Genomic DNA, 16224 nt, shown 5'->3' with positions numbered 1-16224 from the left:
TTGTGTGGACTTCCAACCTTCCCCCGATATCATATGCTACCATTTGCTTTTCTATAGAAGACGGTGGATATGGACTTCGGGATCTTCATACATGGAATGAAGCCTTGTAAAGCAAAATGTTATGGGAGATTCAATTGAAGAAGGACTCAGTATGGGTGACATGGATTCACCAACACTACATCAAAGGTGTGAATTTTGAGAAATTGGAGGTAAGGCATTCAGACTTGTTAGTGACTCAAGGTAGTTTTAATGTTGTCAACTGAATTAAATTAGGTTCTATGTTTGTTTGATGTCTTGTGTCTAAGTGTGTAAGAACTTAATAGCACAGGAAGTTGAGCAAAAGATACAGCTAGCAAGAAGGACGACAAGGAAGAGAGTCGATGGACTCGATGCATCTGAGGAACAAGGTGTTGTAGAAGAGTATGATGGCGAACGAGAAGTAAGCACACGACATTTTCGAGAGACGAGAAGTTAGAGCAGAAGCTTGCTCGAGGAGAAGGGTGGAAAATGGGTACGGGTGAGTCCTATTACGGATGGTCGAAATTACTCAAGCGAATGGATCTTGTTGACTATCCAAGTGCTTGGACCAAGTCCAAGCACTCGAATTCTCCAGACGCCCGGACTAGGTTTGGGTGCTCGGACCCCTTGGCTAAGCCCAGAAGTGCCTCAACACTCACCTCACAAAGCAAGGGCGTTCAGGTGCCCGAACCTGGTCCATGCACTCGAACTAGAATGAATTTATCTTGATCGAGTCATTAAGACATGGATAAAGTTTTATCCACACCTAGGTGCTCGGACCCCTTCCAGGCGCTCGAGTTGGCACATCAACAAACAGTCATATTCGATCAACAGGCTATAAATAGAGCCCTAGTCTCAGTAGTTTAAATAATCACTTGTACACAAGTTCATTTTTTATTCTACTACTTTAATTGTGTGTTTCCAACGCTTATAAGAGGCTTCTCCGCCTACGATGAAAGGAGAATTTGATTAATGCTTTCAACGTCCTGGATTAACAACCTCTCCGGTTGTAACCAAGTAAAATCGGTAGCCTCTGTTAATTTATTCATTTTAGTTTATTTTAATAAAGTGATTGTTTTAATCAAGCTATTAGATCAAGAAAGGTTTGATTTTATTTTTCAGGGTAATTCACCCCCTTTTACCGGTCTCAAGGATCCTAACAAGTAGTATCATAGCCAGGCTCATTTTAGAAGGACAATCACCATCCAAAGTAGAAAAAATGGTCAGATCCAGCATCTACCCACTGAAATTTGAGGGAGATTTTTCAACATAGAAAAAGCGCATGGAGGTATTCTTCAAGACCAATTTTGAAATATTACTAATTATAAAATATAATTTTGTAACACCAACAGATCAACACGGAGCCGAGAAAGAATAATACATATAGACAAAGAAGGAACAAGTCGACTTCATGGCTAATGGGAAAGCAGAGTTTCATCTGATTAATGTTGTTCCACCCCAGGAGGTCAGTCGGATCGGAAGCTATGACTCCGCCAAAGATCTCTGGGAAAAATTCCTGGAGCTTCACGAAGGTATTTTGGAAGCCAAACTAACAAAGCGGGACATCATCCGAAGCCAACTGACGAACCTCCAGATGAACAAGGGAGAGAAGGTAGTCCAACTCAATGCAAGGATTAAAGATCTGATCACCCAACTCAACAATCTCGGAGAAAAGGTAACAAATTGTGACTTTTTAAGGTATGCACTTAATATTTTTTTCGAGAACTCAAGAGTGGTCAATGGAAAGCATAAAGGATATAAGAGATGATCTTGTCAAGGGAGTTGATGCACCTAGAATGCCTACGGTGGTAGAGAATGAGCTAAGCAAATCAAAAGAAGACATTTTGTTAAAAACTCATCACTAAATCAAACCCTTTGTAGCATATGTTTTGGAGCATTTTGGTGAGGAGTCTGGGTTGAAGGCAAATTCATGGAAATCACACATATATATGGCATGGATTGATGATAGTATGAAAGCTCAGTTGCTTTGGATTATTGGTTTCCAATAGGGTACGTTCCCCTTTTGGTATTTGGGCATTCCACTTGCAGCGGAGAAGTTGAGAATAGCTAACTATGGGCATTTCCTTGATGTCATTGCAAGAAGGATAAGTGCTTGGCTGAAGCATTCCCTATCCTATGCGGGCTGGTTGGAGTTGGTAAGATCGGTGCTTCAAGGAATAGAGTGTTATTGGCTCACTATGCTTCCTATTCCCGGTGGAGTTATAGAGAAGATAAAGGCTATATGTCAGACATTTGTGTGGAGTTCCAACCTTCCCCCGATATCATGGGCTACCATTTACTTTTCTATAGAAGACGGTGAATATGGACTTCGGGATCTTCATATATAGAATGAAGCCTTGTAAAGCAAAATGTTATGGGAGATTCAATTGAAGAAGGACTCAGTATGGGTGAGATGGATTCACCAACACTACATCAAAGGTGTGAATTTTGAGAAATTGGAGGTAAGGCATTCAGACTTGTTAGTGACTCAAGGTAGTTTTAATGTTGTCAACTGAAGTAAATTAGGTTCTATGTTTGTTTGATGTCTTGTGTCTAAGTGTGTAAGAACTTAATAGCACAGGAAGTTGAGCAAAAGATGCAGCTAGCAAGAAGGACGACAAGGAAGAGAGTCGATGGGCTCGATGCGTCTGAGGAACGAGGTGCTATAGAAGAGTATGATGGTGAACGAGAAGTAAGCACATGACATTTTCGAGGGACGAGAAGTCAGAGCAGAAGCTTGCTCAAGGAGAAGGGTGAAAAATGGGTGCGGGTGAGTCCTATTACGGATGGTCGAAATTATTCAAGTGAATGGATCTTGTTGACTATCCAAGTGCTTGGACCAAGTCCAGGCACTCGGATTCTCCAGACGCCCGGACTGGGTCCGGGTGCCCGGACCCCTTGGCTAAGCCCAGAAGTGCCTCAAGGCCCACCTCACAAAGCAAGGGCGTTCAGGTGCCTGAACCTGGTCCATGCGCTCGAACTAGAATGAATTTATCTTGATCGAGTCATTAAGACATGGATAAAGTTTTATCCACACCTAAGTACTCGGACCCCTTCCAGGCGCTCGAGTTGCCACGCCAACAAACGGTCATATTCGATCAACAGGCTATAAATAGAGCCCTAGTCTCAGTAGTTTAAAAAAGAACTTGTACACAAGTTCATTTTCTGTTCTACTACTTTAATTGTGTGCTTCCAACGCTTATAAGAGGCTTCTCCGCCTACGACGAAAGGAGAATTTGATTAATGTTTTCAACGTCTTGGATTAACAACCTCTCCGGTTGTAACCAAGTAAAATCGGTAGCCTCTGTTAATTTATTCATTTTAGTTTATTTTAATAAAGTGATTGTTTTAATCAAGCTATTAGATCAAGAAAGGTTTGATTTTATTTTTCAAGGTAGTTCACCCCGTTTTACCGGTCTCAAGGATCCTAACAAGTAGTATCATAGCTAGGCTCATTTTAGAAGGACAATCACCATCCAAAGTAAAAAAAATGGTCGGATCCAGCATCTACCCACTGAAATTTGAGGGAGATTTTTCAACATAGAAAAAGCGCATGGAGGTATTCTTCAAGACCGATTTTGAAATATTACTAATTATAAAATATGATTTTGTAACACCAATAGATCAACACGGAGCCGAGAAAGAATAATACATATACATAAAGAATGAACAAGCCAACTTCGTGGCTAATGGGAAAGCAGAGTTTCATCTGATTAATGTTGTTCCACCCCAGGAGGTTAGTCGGATCGGAAGCTATGACTCCGCCAAAGATCTCTGTGAAAAATTCCTGGAACTTCACGAAGGTATTTTGGAAGCCAAACTAATAAAGAGGGACATCCTCCGAAGCCAACTGATGAACCTCCGGATGAACAAGGGAGAGAAGGTAGTCCAACTCCATGCAAGGATCAAAGATCTGATCACCCAACTCAACAACCTCGGAGAAAAGGTAACAAATTGTGACTTTTTAAGGTATGCACTTAATGTTTTTTCGAGAACTCAAGAGTGGTCAATCTTAGTAGATGCAAGTACTCTTGAAAATTTATTTTCAATTTTTAAACTTCACGAGTATCGTTGTGTAGATAATCAAGAAATAGAAAATCTAACAATATTGCTCTAAAAGTTAAGAAGGATGAATCAGACACTGGCACTTCCCTCGACGATGATGAATTAGCATATATGGTAAGGAAATTTAAAAAATTATTTCAATCTAATAAATTTAATCAAGTATAGGCGAAGAAAAGAAGAGCAAGGAAGATAAGGTGTTATAACTGAAATGAAGAGGGACACATCAAGGATGACTGCCCAAAGCTGAAGAAAAAAGACAACAAAGCACAAAACCCTGAAGGTGACTTGGGACGAGTCACCATCAGAATCTGATCTGGATGAGTACGCTAGACTTTCACTGATGGCAAGTCACCAGGAGGAGAGTATAGATGTAGGGGGAGGCTTCTCAGAAGAAAGCTGCAGCGAGGAGGAAGAAATAAACATCACAGCAGATCTGGTAAGTGAGGTATGTTTACTACCCTTGACCAATTATATACATGTATTAAATTCATAAGTAGATCCTTATATAAACTCAAACTTAAAAATAATAATTTGAAAAAGGAAGTTTTTGAATTAAAAATAATCTTAGCAAATACATGTCCATTAAAAATGTATGATAAATTAAAAGAAGAAAATAATAAAAATTTAAAAAACAAATTTTTATTAAAAAATCATAATTTAAATTTTAAAATTCTTTGAATATGTATTTTGACAAACCTGATTTTTTTTGGAGAATTACCGTTATATTTTAAATAAAGAAAAAAATCAGCTTGAGTTTTAGGTTAATAAAACTATTTTTAAGATATTCATTTTCAAAAAGAATCATGTCTGTTTAAAATATTTTACGTATAATCTTTCTCTTTGAAATTCTTATCTAAATTTTTTTACAGTTATAAAACCATCAAGTTTCTATTTGAAAATATTTTTCAATTGATTTTTTGATAAATAATGAATTTTCTATTGATTATTTACTGAACATATTATTTTTAAACTAAAAATTAACAAAAACTTATTTTTGAATATTTTAATTTTTTTTAGTTAGGCATTCTGTTCTCAATACTTGAATTTTTTTTTAAGAATTTATTTTAATAAAAATAAAATTTTAAATTTAACTTGCAAAACCTATGTTTCTGTGCAAAATAATTTGTTTATGCTAAAATACTTATAAATTTTTCATGAAAATTTTTCTACATATTTAGATACTTCTGTTGAACGTTAAGCAAATTTTTAATTTCTTTTGAAATGTTAAACTTATTTTTAAATTAAATTTTCAAATATGATTACTAAATCATAAAAAAAAAAATCAAATTTTTAGACAAATATTCTGTAAAAAAAAATTACAGAATATTTGTAATTTTATCTAACTTTTTATCCCCGATTTTATTTTTACTGGGGGAGAATGAGAGATGAGATCTTAAGTCTAGGGGAGGTTATATTTGTAATTTTATAGTTTGTAAAATTTTAGTTTTAACTATTATTTTATTAATTCTATGTTTTTACCCTAACTCTAACTCGGGTTGATGCACATCAAAAAGGGGGAGATTGTTAATATTTCAAGATAGTTTTGATGTAGTCAACCGAGTTAAGTTAGGTCCTATGTTTATTTGATATATTGTGTCTAAGTGTGCATGAACTTAGGAGTACATGAAGTCGAGTAAAAGATGCAGCTAATAAGAAGGACGACACAGAAGAGAGTCGACAAGCTCGATGCGTTCGAGGGACGAGGTGCTATAGAAGAGTACGCTAGCAAATGAGAAGGACGCACGCGATGTTTCTAAGGGACGAGAAGCTGGAGCGGAAGCTTGCTCGAGGAGAAGGCCGAAAAATGAGTTCGGGTGAGCCTTATTTCGGATGGCCAAAATCACCCAAGCGAACGGAGCCGGATTGGAGGAGAACCGGATAGTCAACAAGATGTTGACTGTCCGGGCACTTGGACCAAGTCCAAGCGCTCGGATGCTCCGGGCGCCTAGACTGGGTCTGGGGGCCCAGATCTCCTAGGCAAGCCCAGGGACGCCTCGATGCCCGCCTCGTAGAGCAAGGGCCTCCGGGCACCCGGACTTGGTCCAAACGCTCGGACTAGAATGAATTTATCTTGATCAAGTTGCAATGTGGATAAAGTTTTATCCACACCCAGGTGCCTGGATCCTTTCCAGGTGCCCAGAGCTGCTACGTTAGCAAACAATCATATTTGACCAGCAGGCTATAAATAGAGCACTGGTCTCAGTAGTTTAAACAATTACTTGTACACGAGTTTATTTTCTATTCTATTTCTTTAATTGTGTGCTTCCAATGCTTGTAAGAGGCTTCTCCGTCTATGATGAAAGGAGAATTTGATTAGTGCTTTCAACATCTTGGATTAATAACCTCCCCGGTTGTAACCAAGTAAAATCAGTAGCCTTTATTAATTTATTCATTTTAGTTTATTTTAATAAAGTGATTGTTTAAATCAAGCTATTAGATTGAGAAAGGTTTGATTTTATTTTTCACGGCAATTTACCTCCTCTTGTCTGCCACACTTGTCCTAACAGGACTCACCTCTCATTAAAAGACTTGTGGATATTCAATGCAAAATTCAAAGGGGTTCACAAGGTATTGGGGAGGCAAACATGAAGATGATTGAATGGTTTGTGGGTGAAAAGAAAGGGGTTACTAATACCTATGACTTCTTCAAACCAAGGGGGTTGGCGGTAACTTGGGCCTCCGTGGTATGGAGGCTAGAGATTTTACCAAAGCACTTGATCATTATGTGGCTACTAGCGCATGAGAAGTTACGGATGACAGATAGATTTTCATATGAGGAGAATTAGACTCGTATGCTTTTGCCAATGTCAAAATGAGTCAAATAATCACTTATTCTTTAAGTGCCCTGTAACTTTTGCTCTTTGGAACAAGGTGAAGAGATGGTTAGAGATAAGTCATGAAGTTAACTCAATGGCGGAACTATTTGACATTCTTGGCCAATACTATAAAGGCACAAGCCGGTGAATGAAGGTTCAATATCTTGGAGTTTCTAGTATGATCTATGTTCTATGGAAAGCCCACAATAAGTGATGCTATGAGAAGATATTGCCTTATGTTGATGGGATGCTACGTAAGATCCAAATACATGTGTATCATTTCATGGATGAATTATGTTTATCCGTGTTGATTTTGGTGGAGCTTGGATAGTCCCTTGGTTTTGATGGTGGTTGTGTCGTCCGTTGGTTTTAGTGGAGCTTATGCAATATATGGTGCTTGCTTGTTGTACCGTGCATGTGTGGATTGGTTAATAACGTGTGAGTGCAAGATTGTGAGCATTGTGTTGCTTGCTTGTCATCCTATTGATGCAAGCATGTGATTGGTGCATGTAGATAGTGTGCATTGTGTTACTTTGTCACCATGTGATGTAAGCTTGTGATTGGTGCATGTAAGGTAGACCTGACCACGGTTCGGAACCGACGGTTCGACGGTTCGGAACCGCCGGTTCGACGGTTCCAAGCAGGTCGACCCTTAACCTTAACCGCCCAAGACGGTTACGGTTCACGGTTCACGGTTCGTCACGGTTCAAGATTAATATGTTAATAAAAATTAAAAATTAAAAATTAAACATTAAACATTAAAAATTAGAAATTAAAATTTATTAAAAAAAGGGCTTGCACTTATTTAAGTTGCCTACGTATCCCTTTAGGGGAATCAAAGCCCACGTAGTTCTTTTACATTTTTATCCTTTTACATTTTCATTCACTTCCATTTCCTGTTCCTGTCGTATTTGTTCCTTCAGTATCAAAATCTTCAACTTCGTCATCTGAAAGTTGCATTCCTTGGATTCTTTTCTCCGCTCTGGTTCAATCCTCCCGTAATGCTTAGGCTTCCAATGAGTCGGGAGACAAAATTGATCGTCGTCCATCTAATATGTTGCCGTCGACACTAAACGCCTGCTCCACAGCTAAAATTTTTTTGACGATCACGGAGAGGACGAAAAAACTTTGAGCTGTCTGTGACCACCACTTTAAGATATTGAAATTTTCACTATCTGCTTCATTAAAATCAAAAGAAGTCTAAAATAATTCTCAAGTTCCTGTGTGGAACTTGTGTATCCTCGTGGACGTTTCATCCGTTCTTTTAATAAAAGTTGTGCTTTTGTGAGTTTTAAATTACTACTAGTAGTTTGTTGCATTTCAAAAATATTAATTTGTTGTTCATATTTTGCATAATATTGATTATAAATATCATATAAATAAATTCTAACATTATATATAATATTAACTGGATCAGTAGAAGAAAAATCTTTAATTGAAATTAAAACATCATAATATAAAGTTAACATTTCTTTTAAAACTTCTAATTTAAATCTAAGATCTAGAGCAAATGCAATTAAATAAATTTCAGGAATTAAATAAAAATATTTTTCCCATTTAGTTTTCATAGCTAAGATGCAAGGAGATAAAGATTCATTATTAATATGTTCATTTAAAACTAATACTATATTAGAAAAATTTCTAAAACTAATTGAGCAATGGGATAATAAACACTGGAAAGTTGTTCGGTTGCATCATTAAATACTTTTAAAATTTCACAAATACTACTACAAATATTCCATTGTTGTGAAAATAAATATATATTAGCATTAGTGTTTTGTGCAAAAATGAACATAATAATTCTTTATATTGAAATGAATCTTGTAATAATTGGTATGTTGAATTCCAACGTGTTGGTACATCACGTGGAAATTTTTTAGGTCTCATTCCATTAATTTTACAAAACCTACCCCATTGTTTCATTATAGATGGATGAGACCATAAATAAGAAATTGCAATTCTAATTGGTTTAATATAACTTTCTAAAATTTTAAACCATCTTGAACACATAAATTTAAAACATGGCATACACAACGAATATGAAAAATAAACCTCCAATAATAGGTTGACAAACAAATTTTAGATCATCTATACAAGCGGTATTAGAACTAGCATTATCTAATGATATTGAAAATATTTTATGAGTTAAACCATATTCTTCTAAAATTAAACATAATAATTGTGCGATATTATGAGCATTATGTGATTCATCAAAAACTCTATAAGCTAATAATCTTTTTTGGAGGTTCCAAGAGTTATCGATCCAATGGCAAGTCACACCCATATACGAATGTGTTTGCCAATGATCACTCCAAATATCGGAACATAAAGAAACTTTATTATCTAATTTACTAAATTCATCAATTAAATTCTTTTTTCCTTGTTTTACTAATTTTTAATTATACGAGTAAGTGTAGTCCTAGGAACACGTTTAGCACATGGATTAAGAGATTCTTTCAAAAATCTTCAAATGTGCATTTAGATCCAAAACTAAAAGAAAGATGTTCTACGGAAACAAATTTAGCTAATGATTCTCTTAATTTATTATCCGAATATAAAAATAAACCGGAATCGGTACTACCGCTAGTTGAAGAAAATCTTGATAATTGTGTTTGAGAACGGTCGAGTCCATATTCCGTCGGGTGCTTCGTTTCTACATGTCGTTTCAACGACCCATAGCTGCCGCTGGCTTGAAATTTTGCACGCATTTCTTCCGACGGAAGAGTGACCTTCTCAAAATGTTTAGTAAAAATAGAAGATTTTAGAGGAGGAAGTTCCCGAACCTTAGAAGTAATTGCATCGGTACTTCCTTGTGTGTCGGGTGTCGGATTCGGAAGATGCTCGATCTCATCATCGGTGGATTGAATGTTGGGGTCCTCCTCCATTGTAATTGATTTTGCGAGCTCGAGATGATGCACCTCCGCGGCCTCCTTCCATTGTAATTGAAAACGAAAGCGTGTAGAGATTAGAGAATACGAAAATGAGATTAAGAGTAGAGAAGATGTGTGTGAAAAATGATGAAATAAGCTCTCTATTTATAGAGTTTTGATAGTAACGGACACTAAATCATAGCCATTGATCAAAAAACGGTCAAATGATCCTAACCGTTGAAAAAAAATACCTAAAAAACCCTCCCAACGGCTACGAACCGCCGGTTAACCGGCGGTTCCAACGGCTATGAACCGGGTCAACGGGCAACCGGCCCGTTGACCCGGTTACGGGCCCGGGCCGGGTCCGGGCCAGACCCGGCCCGGGGTCGGGTCTAATGTAAGGTTGTGATTACCGTAGTCACCTCATGTCCTGGGGTTGGTTTGATTTAGTAGCTTGGATTATAAGCTTAAGGTTGTAACCTCTTGAATATAGATATATTACATTAATGATTTTTTTAATGTCAGTCTCATAAATATGGAGAAAGGTATATATAGGTACATAGATGTTAGGTGTATGGTAGGATAAATCTCAGATCGTCAGTTCTTAAGAATCGATCCCTGATCATTATGTCAAAGATGTCATATACCTACTATTTGTGCCATGTAATTTCTTGAATCTTTTATAATATATGTACCTATTTCTCGTAATTAAGTTCATACAATATTTTTCATAACTCATTCTCAAATTATATAAAGGAAGGTAAATAAAAAACATTTATATGCAACTGCCAAATGACTTATAATAAAATTATCACCTTTTACAAACTGATAAGGGAAAAAAAAAACTTAAAACCCCGATTACTTAGAAAACTTTCACACCAACCCCTAACCCATATAAATTAATCATTTATAAACACATGCGAGAGAGATACTTACCTTTGATATTTTTTTTTGTCCATTTTAATTATTATTATTATTATTATTTGGGAAAATTTGCCTTGATCGACAAAAACCACCGTTGTCTTTTTGACTTGGGATTCGACTCAGAAGTGAGAGAGATCGAGATTGGATAAGAGGCTCGCGGAAAGGGCTGAGAAGGCGATCTGCTCACTTCCTATCCCGGCATCCCATCATTGTCCCTCTGCCACCTGATTCCCTCCGCTGGCCACCGAAGCGTTGGCGGAAATTGGGGTTTTGGTGAGGGGAGCAGGCCATGGAGGATGGTAGAGGTGGTCGCACTATGACTAGGGATGGTAGCTTCAGCTCCTCGTTCCTCATCTGCTTCTTTCTTGTTTTCCTTCTCGCTGTCCTGGTGTCTCCCGTCTCAGCTCAAGACTGTGAGTTGTAACCCTAACCTTTTTTTTTTCTCAAGGTCCTACTTTTATTGCGTGACGTTGATGCTGGAAAATGATGGCACCGTTACATTGCTTATAGTTCTAGCTGCCTGGCTTCTTTAGTTGCCAGATCGGTTTAGGTTTTACTCGATTATTGGAGTCATGAATTGTTTGTTTGTTTTCTTTTTTCTGGTTCTATAGCTATGAGCAATATTTTTAGAATTTGGTGAACGATTTAAGTGCCTGGGAGGGTAGCACTGGTGCGTCACTACTCTTGTAGCGTAGTGGTATTTCGTGTGCTTTTTAGAATCAGTTTTATGTTGCCCAGAAAAAATTGCCTTTGTTTTTTTGTTGTTTTTTTGCTACAGAGGTGTGTACATCGAGCTAATCAGTGAAAGACACGTGATTAATGAATTAATTTTGTTTTGCTTATTATAACCCCATGATTGTGAGTTAACAACTAACATATATTTATGGACACGTAATCAAGATTATCTTTCTTTGCGTTAGTGCTCATTTGTTAAATAAGTTGCGAATTTAAGTAAGGAATCATATCATGGTAAGTTAACAACTAACATAAACTTACAATCACACAATCAAGAACATATTTATTATCTGTCCATGCATTATCATTTCATGTGTCACAAAGAGTGAAGAAGCAAGCATTATACATTAACAACTAGGAACTCTCATATAATTTATTCATATAAGTAATAACATAATTTCCTTAAGAAGTTCCTGGTTTGTGTTTTACCTATATGTTGCCAGAACATTCATAGTATTGGTATGTAAACATCATACGAGTTCTTCTTTTTTCTTTGGAAAAACAAATGTAATTTCTTAGAAAAATAAAGTTTCTTTAAGTGGTAACCATGAGGAATCTAAATTGGAAGTGCAAGTTAAGGATACAAAGTTCAAATTCCACACAAGATAACTTTGGAATATAATTCCACTATAACTTTTGTCAGTAGAGAATGAACAAGAAATGGGACAAATATATCTACTCTTGAATAAAAAAGGGTTGGATCATTTGTTATTTGAGTGCTCATCAATCTAGGAACTACCTCCTGAACAGTCACCAGTTAAGAATATGACAGTCACCTGATTTTTGTAATTCTGTATAAATGCAAATATGGAATGGTAATGCTGTTTCTTATTTGCCAAGGACATTGAGTCCTAATATATGGTCCATGTAAGGAGGATGTTTATATTTCAGTTACAGTTTATTCTTTCTCTTCTGCGAAGATATTTCTCTAAACTCTGGAAGTTGAAGATTTGTTATACTTATAATACATTTTTTCTTGCAACAGTGTCCTGCCCTGATGGTTGGCTCGTTAGTCCTAGTAAGGATAAGTGCTTCATGCATATGGATAGTTCTCTCCCTTGGGTTCAATCAGAGACAGCCTGCCAGAGTTATAATGGTCATTTAGCATGCCTCACTTCAGTTGGTGAGTTGAATTTCGCACAAAGCCTATGTGTGGGAAGCATTGGAGGATGCTGGGTTGGTGGACGAGGTTATAATTCTTCACTTGAATTCGTCTGGAAATGGTCTGACAATATGTCTAGATGGAACGAATCTGTTTTCTCTAGCAAACCTTCTCATATCAATTGTTCAAGTGATTCGTGCAATGGAATCAGCCTGCCTGATTTGTGTACATTGATACCTAATAGTCGGGTTGCTCTGGTTGCTGAAAGCTGCAATACATCACATGAATATATTTGCATGGTTGCTCGAGGTAGTACTTGACTTAGTAAATCTTTTTTTTTTTTCAAGTTCCTAAATTTGACCTGTTTATAATCTTTGTTGTTATGTCAAAAAGTGTTAGAGCAACATCATGTAAATATTGTTAGTTGATTGCTGGAACCAAGACCATTAATTTTTATCCCTTATTTGCAGTTAAGCATTTTATCCATGATTTATCCCCTATTCCTAGTTAGCCAATAGAATTTGATGTGTGATGCCACTATTTAACCGAGTGATAATTTTGGTCTGTGGCAGAAAACCAATGTTCCCACAAGCTTTGTCATATGGAGTATTTGATTGCCCTTGCAGCTGTCAGTGGATTAATCCTTTTCATCACTTTGGTTGTTGTCATATGGCTCTTAGTATATAGGCGAAGCAAGAAGCGTAGACGCTCTCGTAAAATTTCTAGTCCTTCAGCAATTGCATTAGTTCCTCCATCATGGAAAGTATTTACCAGTGAAGAATTGAGATTAATCACAAAGAACTTCAGTGAAGGAAATAGACTCCTTGGTGATGCGAAAACTGGTGGAACTTATAGTGGTTTCTTGCCTGATGGCTTGAGAGTGGTTGTTAAGAGACTGAAGAGGTATAGCCTTCAAAGGAAGAAGGAATTCTATTCTGAGGTTGGAAGGGTAGCCAAACTTCATCATCCTAATCTAGTTGCTGTAAAAGGTTGTTGCTATGATCATGGTGATCGCTTTATTATCTACGAATTTGTTGCCAATGGACCATTGGATCGATGGCTGCACCACATGCCAAGAGGCGGTCGAAGCTTAGATTGGGCCATGAGGATGAGAGTAGCTACAACTCTTGCTCAGGGAATTGCGTAAGTATAGTAGAAACTGAATTTCAAGATAAGCACATGCATATAATCATTTCTTAACTGTAAAATTTTGTTCTATCATTTGGTACCTACACAGTGCTGTTTTAATCAGAAGACAATTCTTTTGTTTAGGTGAATTATAAATTATGGATGGATAGTGCCGTTCTGTAGATATCAGATGAAATAATTACACTAGAGGAGTGAGATTCATAGTAACTGTTGTTCAAGGGATTCAGGGGTATACGCTCTATGAGTTTGAATGCAGATCAGCAAGGAACTCATGAATTTTTTTTTTTTTTTTTTCATTTGGGAAATGGTCCATTAAGCCCATGCCACTGGATTCAAGAATGAGAATTTGACATGGATATAAGTCTAAGTGTCTAATGCAGACTCACATATGAGTATCTTACACACGTGTGAATCTAAGTGTTTGAACATGTGAATAAAATGAGTGTCAACTCAGTATATTTCTGTCTAGCATGGGTACAAAGGGAGTTTTTGTTTTTTTTGGTAGAATTTGATGCCTGTTCTACTTGATCTTATTCATTGGTGATTCATCTAGTTACGGCTATCGGATGTGGTGAATGTGTGAAAGACAAATTAGGATTAAGGATATAAGTGTTCCATCTCTGACTCGTCCCATCTCTATGGGATATATCATAGAAAGATAAGGTCCATGTAGCTGATCTTGAATAGTTGATACTAATAGACTTATCTTTTTTGTTCGTTATTGATTATCTTGTATTACTAAATGGAGGGTAAACCACCTCATGCAGTGGACTCCAAATCATGGTTTTTTTGTTGATGTTGTGTTAAACTCAGTTCATATACAAACTGATCTTCACAATTGCAGATTCCTGCATGACAAGGTGAAGCCCCAAGTTGTACACCGCGATATACGAGCAAGCAATGTCCTTCTTGATGAAGAGTTTGGGTCTCATCTGATGGGTGTAGGCCTTTCCAAGTTTGTCCCCTGGGAAGTGATGCACGAAAGGACAAAGACAGCAGGAACCTATGGATACCTTGCTCCAGAGTTCATGTATAGAAATGAATTGACAACAAAAAGTGATGTTTACAGTTTTGGCGTGCTGTTGCTAGAAATCATCAGCGGCCGACGACCAAGCCAAGCCATTGAATCTGTGGGTTGGCAGACAATATTTGAGTGGGCAACGCCGCTAGTTCAGTCCCACAGATATGTTGAGCTTCTGGATCCACTCATTTCTGACATCCCAGATGTTGGGGTGATACAAAAGGTTGTGGATCTTGTATATGCGTGCACCCAGCTTGTGCCTTCTGTTCGGCCTAGGATGTCGCACGTTGTGCATCAACTGCAGCAGTTGGGTCTTAGAACAATCTGCGAGCAGCCAAGAAGTGGTACAAGCACCAGCGCCACATCACCAATGTTGCCGTTGGAAGTAGAGTCACCTCGCTGAGGGTAATCTACATACTGTTTATAATTTATCACGACTCATCGCTTAAAGCTGCCTTAGGAGTTAATTATCACTTCACTAAGGTTACATAGTGGTTACAACTTACAAGACTCTTGTCACTTACAAGCTTCTTTAGAAGTTACTTTTATATATATGCAGTGCTTTAAATGTGATAGTATCTTATGCTGTGTATTATTTTAATGATGCCAGCACTTAGTATTTTAGAAATAGCTTTGTTGGGCACTTGGATCTATACCCGCATCGGCCACTCGTACCAAGTCTGAGTAAGATAGGCTTTAACTTCGATTCAAGTTTTACAACCATAGCAAGTGAGAATTGGACAAACTTGGATGTGGATGCTCTCTTCTGGTTGGATTAAACTGTGCTAATATTCTGCCATGATGGTAGTCTCTTTTTCTTTGGTTTTAGAATATTGAATATTACCGTTAGACTAATTCAAATTCCTGAACTCTTGATGTTTTTTTTCCTAAAGAAGTCTTTCCGCATCGTATTAAAAACGAGAGATGATGTTAAATCTCTTTTAATAGTGATGTTTCTCCTAGAAGTTATGTATTAATGCACTATTCAAGAGCTCTAGGAGTCGTTGAGGAGCTTATCATCAAAATCGAAGCTACTTTTTTGGTCCGAGAACCAAGTGATGGTTCAGTTCACTCGAAACACATCTTTCCCCAAAACAAATCATAGTTCTCATCATTTTGTTTTTTATAATAATTATATGCTATTTTACTGAATATTAAGATAGTTGTATTTAATATTTCTAACATGATCAACACTTTTCTGGACAAGTTCTATAGAAGCGGGGCCTTAAATGAATCAAACGTATGTGAATAACTCTGGTGTTTATTTTAGTAAGAGTTTATTTATATTCATTCAATACATAAGATTGATTAAATAAATAAACTTGAATAATTTGTTAAATTAAATAAATAAACTTATATATATATATATTCAATTTGTTAATATTCGTGAATAATATTCGTGAATCATGTTTATTAATAAAATTTTTATCAATATGCTAAATAGACAAACAAAAAACTTTTGAAATAAATAAATAAATTTAAATTATCAAATTCAATAAATAATTAAACAAGTAAAAATTTCAA

General features: G+C 36.7%; 1 protein-coding gene across 1 annotated transcript; it reads left to right on the top strand.

Annotated features, from left to right (window-relative positions):
- Nucleotides 1-10766: 10766 nt before the first annotated feature.
- LOC121992354 (C-type lectin receptor-like tyrosine-protein kinase At1g52310) lies at nucleotides 10767-15343 on the top strand. The gene is made up of 4 exons (XM_042546665.1): nucleotides 10767-11106; nucleotides 12414-12839; nucleotides 13103-13673; nucleotides 14524-15343. The coding sequence occupies exons 1-4, from the start codon at nucleotides 10983-10985 to the stop codon at nucleotides 15101-15103; spliced, it is 1701 nt and encodes a 566-aa protein (XP_042402599.1). The 5' UTR covers nucleotides 10767-10982; the 3' UTR covers nucleotides 15104-15343.
- Nucleotides 15344-16224: the final 881 nt, after the last annotated feature.

The sequence above is a fragment of the Zingiber officinale genome, chromosome 6B (genome assembly GCF_018446385.1).
Source record: "Zingiber officinale cultivar Zhangliang chromosome 6B, Zo_v1.1, whole genome shotgun sequence".
Lineage (NCBI taxonomy): Eukaryota > Viridiplantae > Streptophyta > Magnoliopsida > Zingiberales > Zingiberaceae > Zingiber > Zingiber officinale.
Note: the sequence above shows the minus strand (reverse complement) of the source record. Positions and strands in the feature narration are given on the sequence as shown.